This window comes from Myiozetetes cayanensis, unplaced genomic scaffold (genome assembly GCF_022539395.1).
Source record: "Myiozetetes cayanensis isolate MyiCay16 unplaced genomic scaffold, myiCay2020 scf1, whole genome shotgun sequence".
NCBI lineage: Eukaryota > Metazoa > Chordata > Aves > Passeriformes > Tyrannidae > Myiozetetes > Myiozetetes cayanensis.
Window position 1 is genome coordinate 45866454 of NW_026086604.1, and position 23106 is coordinate 45889559.

The 23106-nt window shown below is 41.9% G+C and overlaps 1 protein-coding gene across 1 annotated transcript in view; it reads left to right on the plus strand.

Moving 5' to 3' along the window:
• The first annotated feature begins 4695 nt into the window (after positions 1–4695).
• The window catches only part of NPC1 (NPC intracellular cholesterol transporter 1), a 30052-nt gene continuing 11641 nt past the window's right edge, over positions 4696–23106 (plus strand). Inside the window, exons 1-13 of the mRNA XM_050307289.1 lie at positions 4696–4862; positions 11753–11875; positions 13132–13238; positions 13804–13979; positions 14901–15068; positions 15683–15932; positions 17495–17571; positions 18208–18578; positions 18939–19165; positions 19702–19802; positions 20757–20859; positions 21826–22015; positions 22443–22625. Coding sequence (XP_050163246.1) covers positions 4791–4862; positions 11753–11875; positions 13132–13238; positions 13804–13979; positions 14901–15068; positions 15683–15932; positions 17495–17571; positions 18208–18578; positions 18939–19165; positions 19702–19802; positions 20757–20859; positions 21826–22015; positions 22443–22625 — 2148 coding nt within the window. The 5' untranslated portion in view covers positions 4696–4790. The remainder of the gene's footprint in view (positions 4863–11752; positions 11876–13131; positions 13239–13803; positions 13980–14900; positions 15069–15682; positions 15933–17494; positions 17572–18207; positions 18579–18938; positions 19166–19701; positions 19803–20756; positions 20860–21825; positions 22016–22442; positions 22626–23106) is intronic.

Sequence of the window (23106 nt, forward strand, 5' to 3'; positions counted from 1 at the left end):
CGAATGCATACATACTTTGCATCCAGCATATGGATATAGGTTCCTATAAACCCCTTGGAACAGTGATACCAGAACCTCGTGATTAGCTTGTGGGAATACATTGTTTGAAGAAGAGGCAGAAGAATTATTCCATTTTCTGAAAACTCCAAAAACAGTTTCTGCATGCGCTGCCTTGGCTATGTTGCTGCATCAGACCCTGTGCACTGGGACAAAGTGGTGTAAAACTGACAAAATGTCTCCAAGTCTAATCATAACTAGGCTTTTCCTCAGGTAAATTGTAGCTAATAAAGCCATCTCTTGTTCCTCCTGCCAAGTCAGATTTTGGTAGTGACCTTATGGGCTCCTCTGTGACAGTTCAGCCCTTATTCTCCACTTCAACAGCAAACCCTGAGTTCCTCACCAAGTGGCAGCATGGTGCTATAGGGGTTCAGTAAACTGATGTTAATACAAACCATACACAGCTGTTAATAGGTAAAACTTTGAATTTGTCAGCATGTTCACAGTGTCTGGCACGAGTACATACTGCACATATTTGCTCACAGCAACAAGTGCAGAGTGTCTCCAGACTGCTGTAATCATAAGCTGTGTTTCTACAGTGTTTTCCTTCAACAGCTCAGTGGCTGACACCTTGTTTTGGAGCCTTTGAGCTATGTGTTGTCGTGAAATTGGCACCACTTTACAGAAGAGGAATTGCACTGCCCAGATCATCCAGCAAGTTTGTAGTAAAACTGGAACAAACATTGGATCAACTGAATTCAAGTCCCCAGTTTTATTGCAATAAATAACTTCTTCTGAGCATAATAAAAATGAAAAGAGTTTCAATTACTCCAGTGATAAATGCAGAAAGGATGTGATATTAAAGAGTGACTATGGGACCTTCTAAGGTTAGATAGGGACACACTGGCATGGGGTTGGTAGAGCAAAATACACTAGGGCAGATAGAAAGAGGAAAAGATGATGAACAGACTTGATTAAGTATCACCTGACATACTACTTGTATACTTAATTGGGTAGTGGCAGCATCAGGCTCTGATTTGATCCCACAGGGTGAAGCCAAGAGCATCTAACCAAAGTAGAAGGTACATTGAGTCATGTATAATAAAAAGCCAAGCAGGCCTCCACAGGTGAGGAAGGTGGACAAATGAGAGCTGATGAAAAGAATATGATTCACTTACAGCATCAAATGGGAAGCACCAGGTTTGTTTAGTACTAGCACAATTCTGGTTTAGCTGGAAGAACAGTCTTGGAACAAGCTACAGCGGTTTCATCTGGGTCTACATAAAAATGGAGGTGTGAGAAACTGGGTGAAACTTTTCACTCACTTGTTGCAGCTTGTCTGCACAAAGATTGCAAGACATCCAAGGAGAATATCGTGCTTTCCCACATGCAGTGAGTTCCTTACTATAGCTCCAAAATCTTGCAAGTGCCTCTGGGTGCTATTGCAATAGAAATAATAAAGGCTCATAAAAAATTACAGGGAATAAACAGTGATGGACTTTTTAATTGATTTTGCTGCATAGTGATCACGTACTGTGTTTCCTTTGGTATACACAAGTAATTCTTCAGACACATTGCCATCTAGAAATTGCAAGGTCATCACTATTAGGTGCATCAGCTTCTAGTGGAAGTGGTAACACAAGTTTCATTTCTGTGTTGAGTAAAGGGATGGATACACAGTAAAGCCTCCACCTCTGAAGGCAACTCTCAGGGCTTCCAGTCAAAAACATAGAACAGAACAAAACGGGCAGTTATTTTATACAAGCTTCCTGGTAGGCAACTTTACACAGTTCAGGGTACCCAGTGAGGGAAAGGACCAACTGAACCTTAATGGACAATTAAAGGACTTGTTCAATGAATTAGTATTGGCCTCTTCTTCCAGGCAGGAAAACTTAGTTTTGTATCTGCTGCTGAGAACTGGAATAAGTATTCCCCATTAGCCTTCCAAGTGGACAATCCCTATCAGCTATGCATAATCCGGGGTTTAAAAGGGAACCTTATAAAACGTAACTTGATAAATGTCCTTCTAAAAGAGCAGCCAGGACTGGGAATGGTCTCTTTTGGGTCATGTGTATCACAGACAAGGCAATGAGCTTTTGGCAGCATTGACCTGGGTTAACTCTTCAGGGCTGCTTTTTCCCTGCCCATAAGGAACGAGATACCCTTAAGATGGCACAGCCAGCTTTGTCATTGATAACACTCATGCAGTTAACTATACTTAAATTCCCACGAGTTGCTAGAAATAGCTCTGCATCCTGATCCCCCAAATACAGCACAGAGCCGCCACCAAGACCAATGGCTGCAACAGGACTGAGGGCATACCCTGCTCTGATCACCTGGCTGCCAGGGTAGAGAGGCCACATAAAAACAGATACATGTTTGAGTTTCTGCATCTGCCATTATGCAAGATTTTGGTGTTTGTTTATCAGTCTTCAAACCTACACCACTTAACTTCAGTTTGTGAGTACAAACAGGCAGAACTCTGAGAAACTGCACCAGAATAACAGTGTGAATTTAGGCAGTCATATAGAGTATCCATATGAGAGTCACAGAAGTATTAAAATACTATCTCTTTTCTCTGTTTATGCTATAGGTAGTAGACAAGTGTGATGTTATGGACTTAATTATTTTACAGTGGAAATTGTCATTGCAATAGCTTCCCTTTTGCTTGTTTTTCATTATAAATTGCTTCTCTCTCACCTATGATTCTTAAATCACTTATTCATTATGCAGTGCATTCAGAAAGAAAATGCCATTTCTGTTTTGTCAGTTTTACTACCCTTCACCTTTTTCACAAGCATTGAAGCAAGGTTCTTGAATTTTTTTAACTTGTAGCTGTGCAAGCTATTCCAACTGCATTTTCTGCCTATGTGGAATGCCTAGAAAATGTGGCAACTTGTTCCCCTGCTTCTAGGATCACACTGCATAGTCCCAAATAATTCTTGTTTTATTACATGAAAATTAAAACACAGTGTAACTTTAACTACTCTAGCTTTGTTTCAAAGCAGTTTGCCAAATGCCAAGTCCTTCACCTGGGATCAAATCATCACACAGAAAAGTACAAGCTGGACAGCAGCTAGACAGAAAAATAGTTTGGCAGAAAACACTGGGGTAGTTGGGCTGGGTGAGATGCTGAACGTGAGTCAGCAGGCTGTATCATCAGCAAGGCGGTAGCCAGTAGGTCAAAGGTTGGGGTTATTCTTCTCTCTTTGAGACTGGAGTACTGTGCCCTAGTTTGGGCTCCCCAGAACAAAAAAAAAAAAAAAGACCTTCACTGCCATCAAGACAGCTAGGGCTGTTGGAGCACATGAGCTTTGTTTGCTCAGCCCTAAGCAGAAAGCTGTCTCTGGGGACACCTTACTGCTCTCTGCAGCTACCAAACGGGAGACTGTGGAAAAGGGAGAGCCACACTCCTCTCAGGCAGGCACCATAAGAGGTAACAGCCTCAAGCTGGAACACGGGAAAATCTCTTCAGATACAGGAAAAACCTTTTGCTGCAAGTGTGGTCAATCAGTGGAACAGTTTGTTCAAAGAGGCTGTGAACTCTCCATCTCTGAAGCTATTCATAACGCAACCAGACAATTCCCTGAGCTTTAACAGGATTCTGTTCTCAGTGGAAGGTCGGATTACGTGACCCTCAGGAGGTCCCCGGCCAACACGTTAGCCCGCGAGGCTATGACACCCAGACTAGTCCGCATTTTTGTCAGCAGATGGCAATGTCAGCTAAATTACATGTTTTATTCCAGCAGCGCAACGTGCATTGACTATCTGGAAAAGCAATAAAGAGTCTGGGAAGGCAGTAAAGAGGTGGGGAAATCACCCCGCTTTCAGTGTGCCTCCTCCCAGCCAGGTCCCAAATTGATCCCAAACAGGAGTCCGAACAAGCAGAGCCCAAGCAAACAGAGGTCAAACAAACAGGTTGCTCTGGCAGAGCGCAGCCAGCATTCCCAGAACTGCTGATTGCGACACGGCCGGGCCCCGGTGTCAGCGCGGCGGGAGCGGCCCCGCACCGGGCACAGCCCCGGGGCGGCGTGCCCGGGGTGCGCTTGGAAATCACGAGGCAGTGACTCTGGAGCCAAATTAAAGCGCTTTTGCCAAAACCGGGAGGGAGGGGGGGTGTTTAAAGCGACTTTTGCGGATTCACAGACTAGGCGATTAACATTTCCGCGCCCACACGAAGCCGCTGCTCGGCTGCCGGCACAGCCTGGGAGGGATTGTCCATCCCAGAGAGGCACGGTTTCGCTCCGACACTGCGACGAGCTTCGCGCCGCAGCCCCGGAGAGCATCACTACACCCCCCTCCTCAGTGCAGCTGTGGCGTGATGCGAGGCCCCGCCCGCCGCCGCCGCCGCCGCCGCCGGGGGGACGCTGCTCGGGAGGACGGTGCCGGGGGAGCCAGTGCTGAGGGAGGCCGTGCCGGGGAAGGCGGTGCCGGGGCGGGCGGTGCCGGGGGAGGCAGTGCCGAGAGAGGCGGTGCCGCGAGAGGCGGTGCCGGGGCGGGCGGTGCCGAGAGAGGCGGTGCCGTGAGAGGCCGTGCCAAGTGAGGCCGTGCCAAGGGAGGCCGTGCCAAGGGAGGCGGTGCCGGGGGCGGGGTGGCGGCCGCGGTTGGCTGCGGCTCTCAGGCGTGTCCCCGCCCGCCGCTCCTCGAAGGGGCTGGCGGCACCGCCCGGGCAGGCGAGAGCGGCCCTTCCGGACCTGCGCTGGCGCGGCTGTCTGTCCAGCTCCTTCTCCTGCCCCTTCGCCGCCGCTCGGTGCTGCTGCCGAGAGCCCCCGCCGGCCCTCTGCGCTCCAGCCATGGGGACCTCGCAAGGCAGCCCCTGGCGGGGCGGCCTCGGCCTGCTGCTCCTGCTGCTGCTGCCCGTGCAGGTGAGTCCCTCACGGGGAGGTCGCCGTGCCGTGGGGATGCGGGACCTCCTGGCACCGTGGGGAGGAGAGGGAGCGGGACCCCGCGGGCGGTGCCTGGGGCGGGGTGAGCCGGGGCTCTCCGGGGCGGTGGGGATGGGTGAGGGCGGCGGTGTCCCGGCTTAGGCCGCTGGGCTCGGGGCGCAGCCAAGCCGAAGCGTGGAGCCGAGGTGCCCCCTCCTCGTCCCCCCGTGCTCTCCGGGTGGCAGGTGGGGTGACAGCCGGTGGCACGGCAGGCCCGCCGGGGAGCACCGGTGAACTTCAGCTCCATCCCGTGCCCCGTGCCCCGCGATGACAGCCGGCGGCAGCGGCTGCCCCCGGGGTGCCGCGCTCCCGTGGCGTGCCCTGGTTATGCAATGCCCGGTGCATGTGAGCGGCCACGCAGTCACATGCTCGGGAGAGGCTTGCAGATGTCCTGGGCTGTCCGGTTTGTTTTGCTCGGGGTGTTGCTTATGCTGGGTGGCAGCTTCCTGGGAGTGATAGTCTGCGCGGAGTGAGAGCTGCTAGTTATTGATGTGCCAGTATTAAGACTACGTGTTTCCTCGAAATTAAGGGCTAGAATAAGTTGGGTTTCTTGATACTTAAGGAAAAAAAATACTGTAAAACCTTCACTCCTCTCTTCCCAGTCTTGTTTTGTTATGCTATGGTGCAAGATAGGAGCGGGATACTCCACATTCCTCTGGAGAAACAAGGAGTGTCTTGTAAGCGTTAGTGGTTGTGTTCGGTGTTTTTGTTTTTTTTTTCCCTCTCTACCTAAGTTGGAAACATACTTTCTAGGTCAAGTTTTATGACTAGCCCTTTTTAAACCCATGAGTTTGTCACCCTGTGTATGTGCTGAGGTTCTCCTGTTCTCATATCCTCTTCAAAAAACCCTCTTCAAGAGCTTAAACATAAAACTAGGATTTCATTCTTCTGTTACCACTGGAGAAGGTAATTGTTAGTAATGACTCATGATCTCCAGGTGAGTAAGTCATGTACTTCACACCTAACCAATGTGCCTTTTTGTAGTGTTTCTTGGAGGGAGATATCATCTTGTGGCAATGAGGTGTGTCCTAGGCTGGTAAAGAAATTACAAGGTGCTTTCATTTATGTATCAGAAGGATACTGAGCTAGAGGAGCTTGAAACAAGTTCTCCTAAGATTTAGGGAAGTCTTTGTAGAGAATGTGGCTTTGTGGTCTCTAAAAGTAAACACTGCAGAATTACTTTAACCATACAGGTTTCAGTTTTGTACTGTAAGAAGGCAGAATCAGGGGTTTTGGTTTTTGAGGGTTTTTTGTTTGTTTGTTTGTTTGTTCCCGTTAACTCTTATTTATGACCTAACACTCCTCAAAGAGGACCTTGATACTTTTCTAGGACAAGCTGCTCCTTCAGTTAGATTGAGACTACATAATGTTAGATGCTGGCAGGAGAGAAGCTTTGTGAAGGTGAACCTTTCTCCCTCAAGTTTACTGGTCGTGTAATGGGTTTGTGCTTTCAGTTGTGGTGCATATAAATTCAAGTGTGTCATGTTTCTTCTTTTTGAAAGAAGCCAGTGGACTAGAGTGGCACTTCAGTTTGCAGTCCTTCATCATGCATTACATACACATTCACCATGGACGTGAATTGTTCAACCTGCATAAGGTGCATCTTTCACTCTGAACAGTGCATGGTACAAGATCCGTGCCAGCCATCCCATTACTAGTTTGTGTTACCTTATAAACATCCTAATGTTCTGGATGGCATTTATGTGCTTAATGGCTGCTGTTGCAATTGATCCTTGTGTAATTATACTAAAACACAAGCTGTTCAATTATGGCTAATCAAGGTTGGACACAGGTTTCCTGTCAGCACCTGGGATTCCAAGCTGTATGATGTATTTGAGTTTCTGAAATCCCATGGGAAAGTGTTAATGACAGGTGCTGCTCTTGCCAAGTGGCCTGCAGTGTGGTGTTACCTGACTTTGGACATGAAATTCTGAAATGCCTGTGTGGAGCAGTTTCCTTGGCAGGGATGGTAGCGTAGCTTCAGAACAAGACAGTAACAACTTTACCTAAATTACTTCCTGGAAAATCAGGATTGACTTGTTCAGTCTTTCTGGATGGAAAGTGAGGAAGCTCTCTTAGAAGGGGAGAGATGACCGAAGGGAGTGACTGGCAGAACTTACTAGTACTTTGCTGGGCAGTAGACAAAACAATCCAAGTGTTGTGCAGCATTATTATTATTTTCCTGCAGAACATCAGAGCTATTTTGGTGTAGATGGACTTAGTTGCAGTCAGCTGCTAGTTAGGGGCCCTGCACTTTCTGAGCGTGCATGCAGTGTGTGTTTTCCCAATAAGTCCTTGTCAGCTAACACCAGCTTGTTCCCACAGATATTGAACTATTGCAACCTTTCTTTTGCTACTTGATCTTGATTCTGCTGTGACATCTGAAATGTGCTTGGATAATTCCATAACTGGGGTTTGCTTTGCCTGAGTAGCTAATAATTTTTCTGTCTGAAAGGGAACAGTCCCTTACTTAGGTACAAAGGAACAAGAGGTGCTTGGCAGATAAAGTGTAGCTCTAAATTGGCTTCCTCTGAATAAGTTACTGAAAGAGATAAAGTAAGAGGAAGAATTAAACCTGTAAAGTTTTCTTTAGTCCATGGACCTCCTCCCCTTATAGGGAGGGCTGTGAGGTCATGTGCAACTCCTAGGGCAGATCTTTCAACTTGACCTGGTGACCTGTTTCCATAAACCAGTCTTGCCATTTATTAAGGGGGATGGTGTAGTTCCCTAGAACTCTCAACCTAGGGGGCAATAGCAGATATTAAGGAAGTGAAGGGCAAGAATATGCTCCTTCCTGGATTGATCTCTTTGCCCTGCAAGATTCCAGATGCATCATCCTAGATGAAAGAAGGGGAAACAGCTGTATCTGAGGCTGTTGCCTTTTCCATACATTAGTAATCTTAATTTGAAGAGCCAAACAGTGTTCGCTTGTCATTTGGTATTTGCAAGACTACAAATAGCTGCTGTTTCTGCATATAACATCATCATTGTTCTTTGTCCCCTTAACAGCTATGTATTCATTGTTGGTGATGGCAAATGTTGCTGGAAACATTGAAGATTATCAGTTTGTTTCAAGTTGCAGTTGAAGAAACACGGGCTGAAGTAAATGTGTTTATGGTCTGTTGGAACACTAGTTTTATTACAAATAAATGATAATGCCTGGGAACCAGAAAGCTCTTTGTAGAATGCCCATACTTGCTCATGTGCAGATTCTTTATTAGGGCTCCTGAAGCTTTGACCTGAGGTGAAATTTCTCTTCAAACAGACCAAGTCTACCAGAAATAGGAATACAGTTTTCTGAACTCTGGGGAGGTGCTGAGGGTTAGTGTTACTGTACTGCCAAATGGTTTCTAAAGTCTGCTGGAGGCAAGAAGGAACAACCTTAATCTAAGGTTATGTTACTGTTGCTTTATGAAGTACTTAGGAAAGTCCCATTTTAATATATGGAGTGCTTAGTTATGTGACCTCAAAAAAAACCAACCAAACAAACAAAAAAAAAACCCCCACCAAACCAAAAAACCAAACAAAACCAAGAACAACAAAAACACCACCACACAAAAAACCCCCACCAAAACAAAAAACCAAACCAAACAAAAAACCACCAAAAAATCCCCATACATTAAAAACTTGAACGCATGAACTGAGCCCTGTGTTAGACTTATGGATATTTTGCCTTATTTAGAAGGCAGTTGGTTTCAACATCTAATTTTGGGGCTAGGCTTTCACCCATTTAAGAAAGATGATTGCTCGCCTGAGTATTAAGTGACTTGAAAGTCTGACTCTGCAAGCGGCAGCTTTGTTAACTATGACTTATTTACAACCACACTTACTCATCCCCATCTCCTCCTACCAGTATAGGAGTGTTCTTCTGAGAGAATGGAAAGAGCAAAGTGCTTGTTTTACCTTGTAACTTAATCTAGCTTTTACTAGAGGATTTTTTTTTGGGGGGTGGGGGGAGAACTTCCAGCTGTATCTTATCTGTGGTAATGGAGTAGTTACTTAGTTACTTCTTGTAACCCTGAGTACTGTCTCAACCCTAAGAGACCAGCCCTCTCCCATATTTTGTGGCTGACTCAATGATGAGCAGGCTATTGTCTTGTTAGTGTTCAAGAGCTATGTCGGTGACTTTAGGCTGTTGACTTACAATGATTTCATGGTTTTTAGGCTTATTGACCCGGTTCAACTACCATAAATCAAGGATCACCAAAGCTAACTGGTTCAGGGAACAAACTTATACTTTTATTTGTGAAATCCTGCTAGGTCATGGCATAAATGTAAAACCTTAGACTGTCTCTGAAATTGCATTCTTGGTGTCAATATTGAAATAGAATATTGAGACTTGCAGTTCTAGGTCTAGGTGCTCTTCTAGTAGTTTTGAGTCGCTGATACATTCAGCTTTTCTTAAACAGGCTGAAAGCTTGGTGGCAAACATGCTGGATTTTCCACTGTAGGTGTTATTGCTGTGGAATGTCAGTAATATGATTTGAAATTCTTTATCCAAATTCAAACGTAGACTAATGCTAGGCCGAACCTCATCTTGCTTTATTTTTCTTGTGTGTTTAGCTGAATGCTTTTTGGTGTGTGACCGAATGTCATATGCAGGTAAGATGCTTTATGTTCTGTCCTGCAAATGATGGCAGAAAGCCTTGCAGGTAAATTTATAGACATAATACAGATTGTATTTTATTTTGTATCTCTGTAGTTACAACCAAGGAATTGTTGCCTTGAAATACAGACAACATTTTTAAAACAGTAGAACTATCAGTCAGACTGATGTGGTAGCTGAAATTTACTGAAGTTTTTCTTTGCAAGAAGTGCCCTGATAACTTTTTTGTAACTGTTAACTGCATTACCAGGTTTCCCACACTTTCTGCTCTGGAAGAAACAAAGTCTTTCTGTAAAGAGTAGGTTGATGAATTTGTGGGGTTTAAAACATAAGAAGTGTTAGATAACAAGACTTGAATGAAGCATAGAAAATGTGTTTTAGAAAGGATGATTACAAACCACTCTAGACTAAACATCAAAGCCAGCCTGATACTGGAGAAATACCTAATTCTTTTCTCACGGGCAGTACTAAGCAGCTCCAAATTCTTTGGCATTTTGTAAGAGTAGTAATGAATCTGTGTTTTCTTTTGAAGAGATAATTCACTTGTGACACTGGTACATAGAAACACTAAACAATCATTCTCCACTAGTAGACTGAGGTAAATGGATGTGAGGAAGCAGAGTTGAAGATTGTGACTTTGCGTGAAAAAATTGTTAATTTATTTGATGCATTAATAAATTTATGATGTAGTTTTGATAAATGGTCTCCAAGTTATAGAAATTTAACGTTTTTGGTTGATAATGCAGTTAAGTATTCTGTGTTTATAAATGCAATCTGAAGGTGGTGTTTTCTGTGTTGTATATTAGCTGCTGGCTATGGGGTTAGCTAGATGTGCTAGAGTAGACAAATGAAATAGTGATCTAGAGTGGTATGTAAACTGACTTTAGGCCTGGCTTGTAGTGAGTGACTTTGAAGCAAGCCATGTTGCCCTGGTTAAGTTAAAGGGGAAGCAAGTCTAACAAGGACTGGGTAAATTGGTGGTGGGTGTTGTCCCTGATAAACAAGCAGCTACTGATGTACTTTTTGAAGAACTGTCAGTGTTGTTCAGCACAAAAATGATTGTTGTGGAGGCATTGTAATTCTGGGTAGCTCTTGGGTATTATGAATACAGCCTTTCAGGGGCCTCTCTGGTCAGTAAACAATGTTATTCATGGTCAAACAGAATGCACAGCAGTCTGTCCTTGCAGCGTAAGCATATGGTGTCTCTACAAATGCTCAGTCAAGGTTGCTCAGGAGATAAAAATAGGTCAGTTATCTCTCAAACTGTACTAGCCAAACTTCTGATCAGAGCTGGCAGAAGTATAGTAAATGTTTGTGCAGTCTGCTTGCAGCCCATGTGCATAGGAAAACCTTGGAGCTATCTTAAAGGTTTTGCTGTAAATAACTTGTTACTGCATTAAGTGTTTTGATTTTCAGAATAAATAGTTTGGCTTAGTATCACAGATGTCTCAGTGTCAGTACCACTGACAAAAAATACAAGGCTTTCAAGGTGCCACTGTCCTTTTTCAATTTCCTTTATTTTATTCACATAATAACAGATTTCTGAGTTTTTCAATAGTCTCTTAAAATATGAGAGTTGAAGGTTTTTTCTTTTTACTTAGCACTGTAAGCCCATTTAAATGTTGCATCTTAGACTTGAAAGTGGTGATGGAGAGCATCCTTTGAGATTATGACAATACATGTATGGCAAGCGTAGAACTGTGAAGTTCTGTTTCAGGATCCTCTTTATGGTGCTGCTTCCTCATTCTGTCACTCATGACTTTGCAAGAAGGATCAGAAGGTGGCAGGAGGAACTGAAATTGCACATAAGCAATAAGTTTCTCTCCATGTGTGCTGACTTGTGTGCCCTCATATGACAGTTTACCCAGTAATCATCTTGTGTGGAAGAAAAATATTTTCTAAACCTTATACTTGAAGATGCTTTTCAGGTATTGATTTAGATTTTTCTTAAGGAACTCTTACACTTTTTCTTAACAGACAATGTACTTCCTGTTTCTATACTGGTCAGGGAAGGGTGGGGAGCTGAGCTGAAGATCAGTGGTGATGTGCACAGTGTCAAAAACACATACTTTTGTTAATGGGCATTTTATATAGTAAGTGCTGATGGGAAGTTATCTAATCCAGATTGTAAGTGGCTTTTGGAATATTAACACGTAAGCTCTATAATAGCTGAGGAATTTGGCAATTATTCCTAGCAGTTAATCTGTTATCTCACATTAATTAGGTATGTCCACAAACATGTGTCTGGTATGGAGAATGTGGAGTTGCTTCCGGAGACAAGAGATATAACTGTGCTTATGATGGACCACCAATAGCACTACCAGAAGATGGCTATGACTTAATACAGGTGAGCTTCTTTTGGAGGTCTGCTGCTTTATAAAAAAATAGTTCTCCTACACTTGGCAATTCTGTATTGGGTTCTGTTGGACCTGCGCTGTGACCTTTAGCTTTCTCATCCTAACTTGATGACAAAGTGAACAGATTATTTCTGATTTCTCATGTAGCTCCAGCTGGATGAAGGTAAAATATCTCAGTTCCTTTTCAGAGATATGACGTCTCCAAAGCATGTGATTAGAAGCTTTTACAGACATAACCTTAAATATAGGATTGGTCCACTTGCTTGCATAATTTCCTCACTGGTTTGAGTACTCTTCAGTCACATTGTTTTTTAAGACTCTCCCAAACTATGATACGTTCTGTAGTTGTGCCCTTTTGATCTCTAAAGTACAAGACTAAACTGTTTTTCATCATTCCCGATCTCTCCTTAAATAGGAAGGCATTAACTGACACTTGTTCAAATGGAGCAAATTTGGACAAAATTAGCTGTACCTAGTGTGAGATGGTATTTCCTTATCTGGGCTTTAGCTGCCAAAGTGAACAAACCCACAGTCAAAAGAGTTTGTGTATTTGGTGCACAACATAGAATGATATTGCCAGACTTGTCTTCTGGCATTTGATGGTTCAAAGCTTTAAAGTGTGAAGTAACTACAACGTTAAAGACAGGGTTTGCTGGTGGCAGGAGTGACTTAATTAAATATGTTGTTGAAGCTAACTACTGTTACATGCTGTTTCTGAAGCCTTAATGTGCAGTTCTTGTATGTTACTGCCAATTATGCTTGTATTAAATGCATTTGTATCTTCTGTAAACTGAACTTGAAATAGCTCTTCCAGGCAGTGATTTTGTGGTTAGTGGCTTGTCTTCTGAGACTTTAGAATCTGATACTATCCGGAAGGAGTATGAGAGGATAAGCTGCAGGAATACTTTCAACTTGGATAAACATGTGTTGTCCTCTCACCAACAGACTCTCAAATGCCATTATCATTCTATATATAGACCCTGGTGACTAAAGATCATCTGAAGGAGCTTTTTAAAAGGAAGTGCTGCCTTGAATAAAAGTAGTGAAAAAAGTAATTCTTCTCTCTAGTCTTTAAACAGCAATCTTGTTTGCCAGGCTGCTTGGTTTTTTTTTCTATGCATCTCTCACAGCAACAGCTACTGTCTTCTGAAATATGTTGGAACAGAACCCATAACTATAATAAGTTCTGAAGTCTTAAACATGCTTTTTCTTCCTTCACCCCTGATCTCAATATTGCTTTTTTAAGGAACTCTGTCCGGGTTTTTTCTTCGGCAATGTTAGCACTTGCTGTGATGTTCGTCAGCTTCAGACTTTGAAAAATAACTTGCAGCTGCCTCTGCAGTTTCTCTCCAGGTATGCTAATGAAGTAACTACTTTTGTAACAGAATAACAAAGCACGTTAAAACTCTTCAAGTAAATTGTAGGGAAGGTGGTGGTTTCTTTTAAAGGCTTATTGGAGCATGCTCTTTAAGCAACTTCCTCATCCATATCAGGAGGCTGAAATGTCATGAAACAACTGCTTGCAGTTTGGATTGAGTTAGCAGAGTTAGAATAAGCATTCCCTTAGTTTGTCTCAAGCTACTGTATCTAACAAAGCCTTCAGAAGAGGGTGACATAAAGTACTTAGTTTGGTCCTATTCTAACAGGAGTTCTCCTGCTAAGAAGCAGTTAAGTTTTTCATAAAATTCTATGTATACCTATTTGAGTAGGCAATTCTGCTAGTGAGTTATGGTGCTTAAAATTGTTCATCTGTAGCATCACCAATTAATGTTGTGTTGCTGATTAAAAATTTTCAATTCTGAACATTTTGTTCTGTCACTCTGAGCAGAATGTTTACACTTGCAAGGCATACCTGACTTGACCTATATAGATAGCATCTTTAGTAGTCTGATTGCTGTTCATTGGTTTTCCTACCCAGGTGTCCATCGTGTTTTTACAACTTGATAAACCTCTTCTGTGAACTGACTTGCAGTCCAAATCAGTCTGACTTTTTGAATGTTACAAGCACCATACCTTATCAAGATCCAGTTTTAAAAGAGAACAAAAGTAGCATTACAGAGCTGCAGTACTTTATTGGAGAACGCTTTGCAAATGGTGAGTAAACAGTGCGTAATTTACCTTGACCTTTGTCAAGGTAACAAGACCAGTGCTTTTTTGGGAAAAATTTGGAGGGGGAAACATCTGACTGTCTTTTTGAAGTTTGAGTCATCCAATAGGTAACAGTAGTTCCCTTAAAGACTTCTGGAACACTAACTTCTGCCTGGGTAGAGGACATTAAAAACACTGTTATTAACAGTGTCAGTGTAAAGACTCAACCAAACCTGAACATATCTACAAATGGTTAATAGCTGTTAACCATGATGACTTTAACTTCAGAAAAAACAAAGTTGTTGCCAAGTACTCAATGTCCAAAGCCTACCTGATACTAAAACAGTCTGGCAAGTATGATAATAAGTGTACACAGTGCACTACAACAGGCTCTCTAAGAGGCACTCACTCCTCTTGAAATGGACTGTTCTATTCCTTTGTCAAAATCAAAGATATTTTTAGAGAGCAATAAGTTTGGGTTGTATTTTGATTTTGTAGCAAGCTTAAATCATTAATTCAGTCTTTGTGTGTTTTTTTGCAGTAACCTTTAATCAAGTTATGAGACACTTAAAAGTCATATTGCCTACAGATCCAAAATACCTTAAATGTTTGTCATAACTTTCCCAGAAAATAACTTAATATGAAGTAGTGTTACCTCTCAAGCAGAAAAGTGTGTTCTGGCATAATGCAGATTTGGGTGGCTTACTCAGAATAAGGTAGCTGTAACAAAGCATTGCAACCTTGAATACTATAAATACAACTGAAAGCATTAGTTCTATCTTAGGATAGTGAACTATCTTTTCCTCTTGAAAGCTCTAAGTATGTTCTTGTAACTTGGTGAGTCTCTAATATTGGAGATACTTGGAATGCTCACTCAGATTATGACGTTGGTTTAATGACTCTTCTGTCTTCATTCACTTTTCCTAGCAATGTATAATGCCTGCAAAGATGTGGAGGCTCCATCAAGTAATGTTAAAGCACTGGGGTTGCTGTGTGGGAAGGATGTCAAGGACTGCAATGCAACCAACTGGATTGAATACATCTTTAATAAAGACAATGGACAAACTCCTTTCAGCATTATTCCTATCTTTTCAGGTAAGAAACTAAGTAGTCCTTTCCTTTGAAACCTTTGTCAAAGGCTGTGTGCTATGGCTAGCATATTGGTTTATTAAACAGCTGCCCAGCAATGAATGCCTGCAGTCAGAGGCTTCCAAAGCAATGCAAGATCAACCTACCTTTTTTGATTTCTGCTTGGAAGTCATACTTTGTGCTTTCTTTGTATACAGCTTGTTACTGTATAGATCTCTAAAACTTACTAGTGATGGACTGAACTTAGGCAAACAGTTAGCTCGTATTACTTGGGAAACTGGTAGTACCCTGATCCTTTGGGATTTGTTTGTAAGGAGATTGTTGCACATTGTGCAATCTGAACAGATAAGGAGGATGACAGATGATTTGCTGGGATGATAGAAATATGTGCTTATTACTTTTACACCCTGAAGTGTTATAAGCATGACCAGTCATTTAATTAGTAGTAACATATAAATAGCTGATATGGAAAAGCCAGTGGCTTCTTCATCTCTAAGACCAAGAAATGCTACTCTATACAGAGGCTAGGGGCTTTCATACAAAGGGTTAACTCGCTGAACTGAGAAGATCCGAATTTTTCCTGGTAGTAAACTGACTCTACAACTTGTGATTTGTCGTAGATGTTCCTGTCCATGGAATGAATCCTATGAATAATGCTACCAAAGGCTGTAATGAGTCCATGGATGATTCAACAGGACCATGCAGCTGTCAGGACTGTTCAATTGTTTGTGGTCCAAAACCTCAACCCCCTCCACTGCCTCCTCCTTGGCTATTGTTTGGTTTAGATGCTGTGTATGTCATCATGTGGATCTCCTACATGGGCTTTCTACTCATATTTTTTGCACTAGTTTTTGGAGTGTGGTGCTACAGGTAAAGCATTCAAAATACTCATCTCTGCAAGTCACTTGTTTTTCCCTGAAAACTTTCTTTGCCCAGATCAGGTACTTGTGTCTCTACTACTCCAGCCAGCAAAAAGTTGTGTTCTGTGGCAGATGCTTACACTTACAGGGAGTGTTCTGACTCCTAAAGCCATCTGATGGAAAGTGAATGCAGAAGTTGGTTTAGCTAATTCACAACTCCTGTAGCATCCCTAGCTACAGGATCAAATATGCTGTTCTCCAGCTTTCATATGCAAGTGTGCAAAAAGTCTGGGGAATGCATATTCATAACAAAGCGATCACTGCCGTATTGGAAATGAAGTCACGAATACTTCTCCCTAGTCTCCTGCTTTGAAAAAAGTTAAATGGAAGCTGGGCTTCCAGTAACTATAGGATATCACCCTTGATCACGTGGCTGGAACACCTCTCCTATGAAGACAGGCTGAGAGAGCTGGGGCTGTTCAGCCTGGAGAAGAAAAGGCTCTGGGGAGACCTCAGAGCAGCCTTGCAGTACCTAAAAGAATCCTACATGAGAGTTGGAGAGGGACTCTATACAAGGGCATGGAGTGATAAGACAAGGGGCAATGGCCTTAAGCTGAAGGAGGGTAGGTGCAGATTAGATATTAAGAAGAAATTCTGTACTGTGAAGGTGGTGAGGCAGTGGAAGACGTTGCCCAGGGAGGTTGTGAACTCCCTGTCCTTGAAAGTGTTCAAAGCCAGGCTGGATGGCACTGAGTAATCTGTTCTAGTAAAAGGTGTCCCTGACCATGGCAGGGGAGTTGGAACTGATGATCTTTAAGGTTTGCTTCCACCCTGAACCACTCTATGATTCTCTGATTGTTCAACTATGATCAGGAAACTGAAATTGCTCTATAATAAGTCTGTGTGGAAAAAGATAGTGGGTACAACTGACCGACATGAAATGGTAGGTGTGTTTGAGATGCGTGGTTTGTAGCCCAAAATATCCTGCCATAAACTGGAGGTCTGGTTAGATTAGCAGGAGGAGGCTGTTGAACTTAACTCCTGCTCTGAGTATCAGGAATGGGTATAAGCAATTTAGTTCTGTCATAAATGTTCTGTGCTATAACTTGCTTGTCTTCAGGACAGGAAGAAAATACCATTTTTTCCTTTTTTCCTCACTTCCTCATTTCTTCAGGCTAAGTATGTATAACTTAAGCATTTTGACTAATAAAGCAGAATATTTCTAATGTAAAAATCTCTTACAAATGTTATCTCTCTGTTATGGTCAATGTAAAGAGACTCTCTGTGCTGTTAATGCTACTGATCTTTTAAATATGCATGAAGAACCTGTGCTTGATCTAAGCTGGAAACATTTATCAAAACAGTGGAAATGACTGTATTGTGTTCCAAAGCATCATAAAGCTGGAGATCGCTGTTCTTCAGTGATGAGTGTAGGGGGAATGTGGTGCCAATAGATTTGACTGGAGGAGTCAAATTTCAAACTTACTAGTAGCACTGAACTTCATTGTTTCTGTAGAAACAGTACAGATGCTGTTTTGGGCAAGAAGGTTAACATAGCTTTTTGTCTTGCAGGAGGCGGCACTTTGTCTCAGAGTACACACCGATTGACAGTAATGTAGCCTTTTCTGTGAATTCCCACCGTGACAATGGTATGTCTTGGATAAGAGTAAGAGGTTTATTAGAAACTCAGCTTGAGTGCATCCCCCTCTTGTGAATGGGCTCTGGAATTTTAGCTTTTTTAGGCCATATAATCCATTCTTAGAGGGCTTTATTTCAGACTTTTGGCTAGTAACTCTCTTCTTTTAGAGCAGTACTTAACTCTGTTTTGCTGGGTACACAGTTCATGGATCTAGCTATGCTATAAGGAAGTTCTGGAGGGCTTTGTAGCAGGAGATGGGAAGGGCAACGCAATGTTAAAATCAATTTAGTCACGTTTTGACTCATCCGTGTATCCATTTAAAGCATGGTATGAAAGAATTGTGGTTTAATTTGCATAGCAGATAGCTCATTTTATTGATTATATATTTTAGCTGCTTCCTACTTTTATTTGCTGCTTCTGTCAAAGACGATCTTACATTAGAAGGGGCAGTGTTAGGTACAAGCTGGTTTCTACCCCCTTCACCTCCGTCAAGGGTTGGTCCCAGTGTTGGACTGTCAGTGTAGACATTACTTCTGGTGCTTACTACAGACAGCTAGAATAAAATTTCATCTTTCCTAGTGGAGTTCAACAAAATGCTACTTACCTGACTTCTCAAACAGTTACTGTTTACTTCTTGTTCTTGCAGGAAAAATTACCTGCAGTGAAAGGCTTGGTGAAAGGTTTGAGAATGGCCTGAGGATGACATTCACATCATGGGGGGCTTTCTGTGTCAGAAATCCACGTCCTGTTATCCTCTTCTCTGTGGTCTTCATTGCAATGTGCTGCTCAGGCTTTGTGTATATTAAAGCAACTACAAACCCTGTAGATCTCTGGTCAGCCCCAAGCAGCCAAGCTCGCAAGGAGAAGGAATACTTTGACACACACTTTGGGCCTTTCTTTCGTACTGAACAACTCATTATTCAAGCGCCAAACAGCCACCCGGACACCTATTCACCTTACCCGTCTGGAGAAGATGTACCTTTTGGACCTCCACTTACCAAAGACATTCTCCACCAGGTAACTGAGACTATCCAAGGGCAAAGACCTGAGCATTCCTGATAGGTGTAACCACATGGAGTTGGTTTCCATCTCCAGTGTTATGTGTCCATCAAGGCACTTACTAGATATTCATACTAAAATTCCTAGCCTTGCTATAAAAACTTCTTGCTGAAAACCTTTCTGTTAGAGAGACTCGCAAGCTAAGTCCCAGTAAGTGTTCTTAGTATGAACACAGGAATAATATTTTGTAACGTGCTTCTATTGACACATGCCACTGTCTCTGGGAACTTGCAGGAATATGGCATGCACTTAAATCCTGCCTTGCAAGAGAAATGCTTTATTGCACTGCTCTTAAACTGTCATTTGGTTTTTTTAAAGGTACTGGATTTGCAGGATGCTATTGTCAACATAACTGCTTCTTTTGACAATGAGACTGTAATGCTGAAGGACATTTGTCTGGCTCCTCTTGCTCCCTACAACAACAACTGCACTATACTGAGCGTACTCAACTACTTTCAGAACAGCCATTCTGTCCTAGATCACACTGTTGGGGATGAGTTCTTTGTCTATGCTGATTACCACACTCACTTCCTATACTGTGTTCGGTAAGCAGTACAACTACATGTTTTTCCAAACTGTAGACCAACTAGGCCTTTGCCTTGCCGGCAGACAAAACTAGCTAGTCCTCACTGCCCCCTTGAACACTTTCCTGCCCCTTTTTAAACTTGCAATGCTATGTGGAACTGCAGGTTAGTATAAGATTGCTTGTGTTTGTGTCTTAGTACTTCAGCAGGAGCTGGATTTTAATCGAGTTGCAGATAAACTTGTTTTGGTGCAGACACTGACTCTGGTTTACCTTAAACGTGTTTTCAACACTTGAGGAGTTCTGTAACAGATGACAGTTCCTAAGCTTTCACTTCAGTTTATAGTGCAGTTGGATAGAGGCTACTCCTTCTCTTAGAGGCTATAAAGCACAGGCCTTTAAACTGTATTTACATTGAAAGCAAATGTAGCACAAAGGCAATGTGTCCGTAGCAGTCTTACCTCCTCTTTGTCTCGATTATCGGTTATAGCACAACAGCTTTTAACTTTTTTGTGCTGTGCCTCAGTTGTCAACAGTTATTGCTGGTGATCTCTTTAGGGCTCCAGCATCACTCAATGACACAAGCATGCTTCACGATTCCTGCTTAGGAACATTTGGTGGACCTGTATTTCCATGGCTGGTGTTGGGAGGATATGATGGTAGGTGGCAAAACATTATTACAGTTTAAGTCTCGAGAGTACATACTTGTGTGCTGCCTTTGGTGCTAAAGGTGCATTCTCATTTACCAGATGTTTATATGAACTCCAGAGAAACTGGAGTTTTATTCAACTTTGGTAAGTAAGGGTGTTTTAAGTAAGTTTTCAGTAGACCACTTCTGGAATTGGAGGCAGACTGCTCAGAAAGTGCAAAATGGAAAAAATCTGTAATTAGAACATACTGGTCAACAGGATAAATGTTAGGGGCCTGCTAAAACATCTCTAATTTCTGAAGACTAGATAAAAAAACATGAAGTAGCTCAAGTTGACATGCTGGGATGTACAGCAAAGTGCATTTTGCAATGAGTTTTTAAACAAAGTATTTTGCTCTGAGTTAGAACAGTTTGATCTGATAAAACAGGTAAGAATAGATTAAGATGTTCACAAAGGAAATTCTTCCATTAATACTCTGAAGCCGGAATTTTGTTCAAGCAATTAATCTAATTAAACATAACTTGGTAGTACACTTGTGTTTGATATGTCTAAAACAGTGCTTCAAGGCAAGCACTTCTTGATAAAACTCTAGGGGTTTTGTTCCTGCTTCAAGTAACATCTGAGTATGCAAGAGGTAGTGTTTAGGAAGCCACATCTTATTTCTTATTAGATGGAAAGTCATAAGCACTGGTTATATAGTAGTCCCTTGTCTAATCATGCAACGACTTAATGTTGTGGTGTCATGAGCATGGTAAATTATGAATAATTACTTTTGAATACAATCTGCAGTGCTTACCAGCTTCTGTTCTTATTTCAGCAGTGTTTGAGAACTCAGCAGTGTTCAGTGGAGTTGTAGGGATGGGATTGCTTTGGACAATGCTAATTTTAAATTTACTTGTATCTACTATACTAGAATATAGGCTCTACTTCTTAATGCCAAATGATTTTTTTTCCCCTCTGTAGATGATAACTATAATAATGCTACAGCTCTTGTGATTACTTTTCCTGTCAGCAACTACTACAATGACTCAAAAAAACTAATGAAAGCATTGGCATGGGAAAAAGAGTAAGTAGTCTTCCTGTATTCTGAAATGTGTGTGTTACTTAAAGCAGCTTTAAATATACATACATGAAAAATACCTGTACTGTACTGACAGTTTTTTAGTGTAACTACAAGGATGTTTTGAGAGGAGCAAAACTGGTTAAAAACAGACCGTGCTGGTCATGAGCCCTTCACGTTATCTGGCACACTTCATTTGCTTTGAGGATGTAGCTTCTATTCCTGTTAGTGACCATCTAGCCCAGTAGTACTTCCTGCTAAGTAACTTTAGAGATATATTTGATATGTTTTATTATGGCTAAAATTATACAGGTAGACTCATTAATCTACTGAACCATTAAGCATGAGTGGAAAGGTCCAGCATGATCCTGTGATTTTTAACATGTAATTTTTAAAAATGTCATCCAGATGAGTATCTAAAGCTTTCATCCCCTTCACCATCTTGAAGAGCTGATGTTGGTTTACACAAGTCAGCTGCTCTGGTTAGCAGTTCAGATAAAAACTACTGTACTAGAAAGTTTGAGACGAAGGTAAAAGCATGACAGGAATCTGGTTGTGTGACAAGAACCTCTCAAGCTGGGGAACTGAAACAAGGGCTAATAAATTGTTCCAGTGCTGTAAACAAGCTGCAGTCAACATTCAAGACTGTACTCCTAGGTTTAGCTTTGAGGAAACTTGCATTTAGTTTGAAATAGCTTATGCAAGATACCCTATTTGTCCTCAAACTCTGGAGGGAACATGGCAAGTATTTTAGCATAGTGTATTTCTAGTGCTTGGAGTAGAGTTCTAGGTATGTGTAGCCAGCACCTTTCTTTCAAAAATGAGGAAGCTCCCTCAAAATACTGTCTGGCCATAGTGTACTATTGTACCACACAGATGATGTAAATTTGCCATCAGCTGGCTTCCAAATATTTCTAATAGAAGATGTTTTATCCTTTAAAGTGTGACTGACCTCTCGGTTTTGTTTTTTAGATTTATTAACTTTATGAAGAACTACAATAATTCAAACTTAACTATATCATTTTCTGCCGAACGGAGTATTGAAGATGAAATCAACCGGGAAAGCAACAGTGATGTTAGCGTTGTGTTGATAAGTTATCTTGTTATGTTTGTGTACATCTCCATAGCTTTGGGACATATCCAGAGTTGTAGAAGACTGCTGGTATGTGCATAGTTTTCATTGCTATAATGACTGAAGCTGTATCTTGCTGATAGCTTTAAGTGGCTTAAATATTTTTGCAGAATGCTCGTGTTCAATTTTGTATTAGAGCATCGAGTCTTCCTTGGGCAGGACTTCCAGGGAACATTGTTCTTGTCATTCTTGATAGTTCATGTGTTCTTCGTAGTCTCAACTAAGTATTATCACTTGAGATGCCCAAGATGTACTGAGGTAAACTTCAGCTTTAAGACTTGTAACTTCGAGTTTGATTTAGTTTTTTTTTTTTTTTTAATATCTGGTTCTTCAAAAGAACCAGAAAAGTAAGTTTGCTACTAACTACACTAAATGTAAGAGTATGGCTTTTACCTTAGCTATAATCTGTCTTGTGTGATGATGCTTGTTTGGTTGACAGTCAGTACATCTTTTTTAGGTGGATTCGAAGATCTCTCTGGGCATTGCAGGCATCCTGATTGTACTGAGCTCAGTAGCATGTTCTATAGGCATTTTCAGCTACTTTGGAGTCCCACTGACACTGATTGTGATAGAAGTAATTCCTTTCTTGGTGCTGGCTATTGGAGTGGACAACATCTTCATTATGGTTCAGACACTTCAGGTATTTATTCTTTCATATAGATTCTTCTAAAAATGCCTGTCATTTTGGAAGGCTGTAAACTTGAACCAGAAGGTCTCCTACATTCCAGTGTTCAGCTCAATCTGAGCAGCTCTGGACTCTCATGGGGTATCTAGTGGTCTTGAAGAGAGCCAAGATTCTATGTACATTGCACCTTCACAACCCCCACCCCTAGTTAAAAGTCTCTGCCTTTTCTTACTGCTGGCTGATACAAAAAGATTTGTACAACTCGATTGCTATTTTGATCACTTGTAAGTTTAGCATAATGTGAGCAGTAATCATGAACTGAACTACATGCTTAAGACTAGGGACTTCTGACACCAACTCTTTGTGTCTCAGCTTCTTAATTTGACAGGTTCAATAACCCACTGGCACTGCCTCTGGCAAGTGTGTAGTTTTGGCTGAAGTACTCAACTTAGTACAATATTTTCAATTTGAAGCAAGATAAGAGGTAATGTTCATG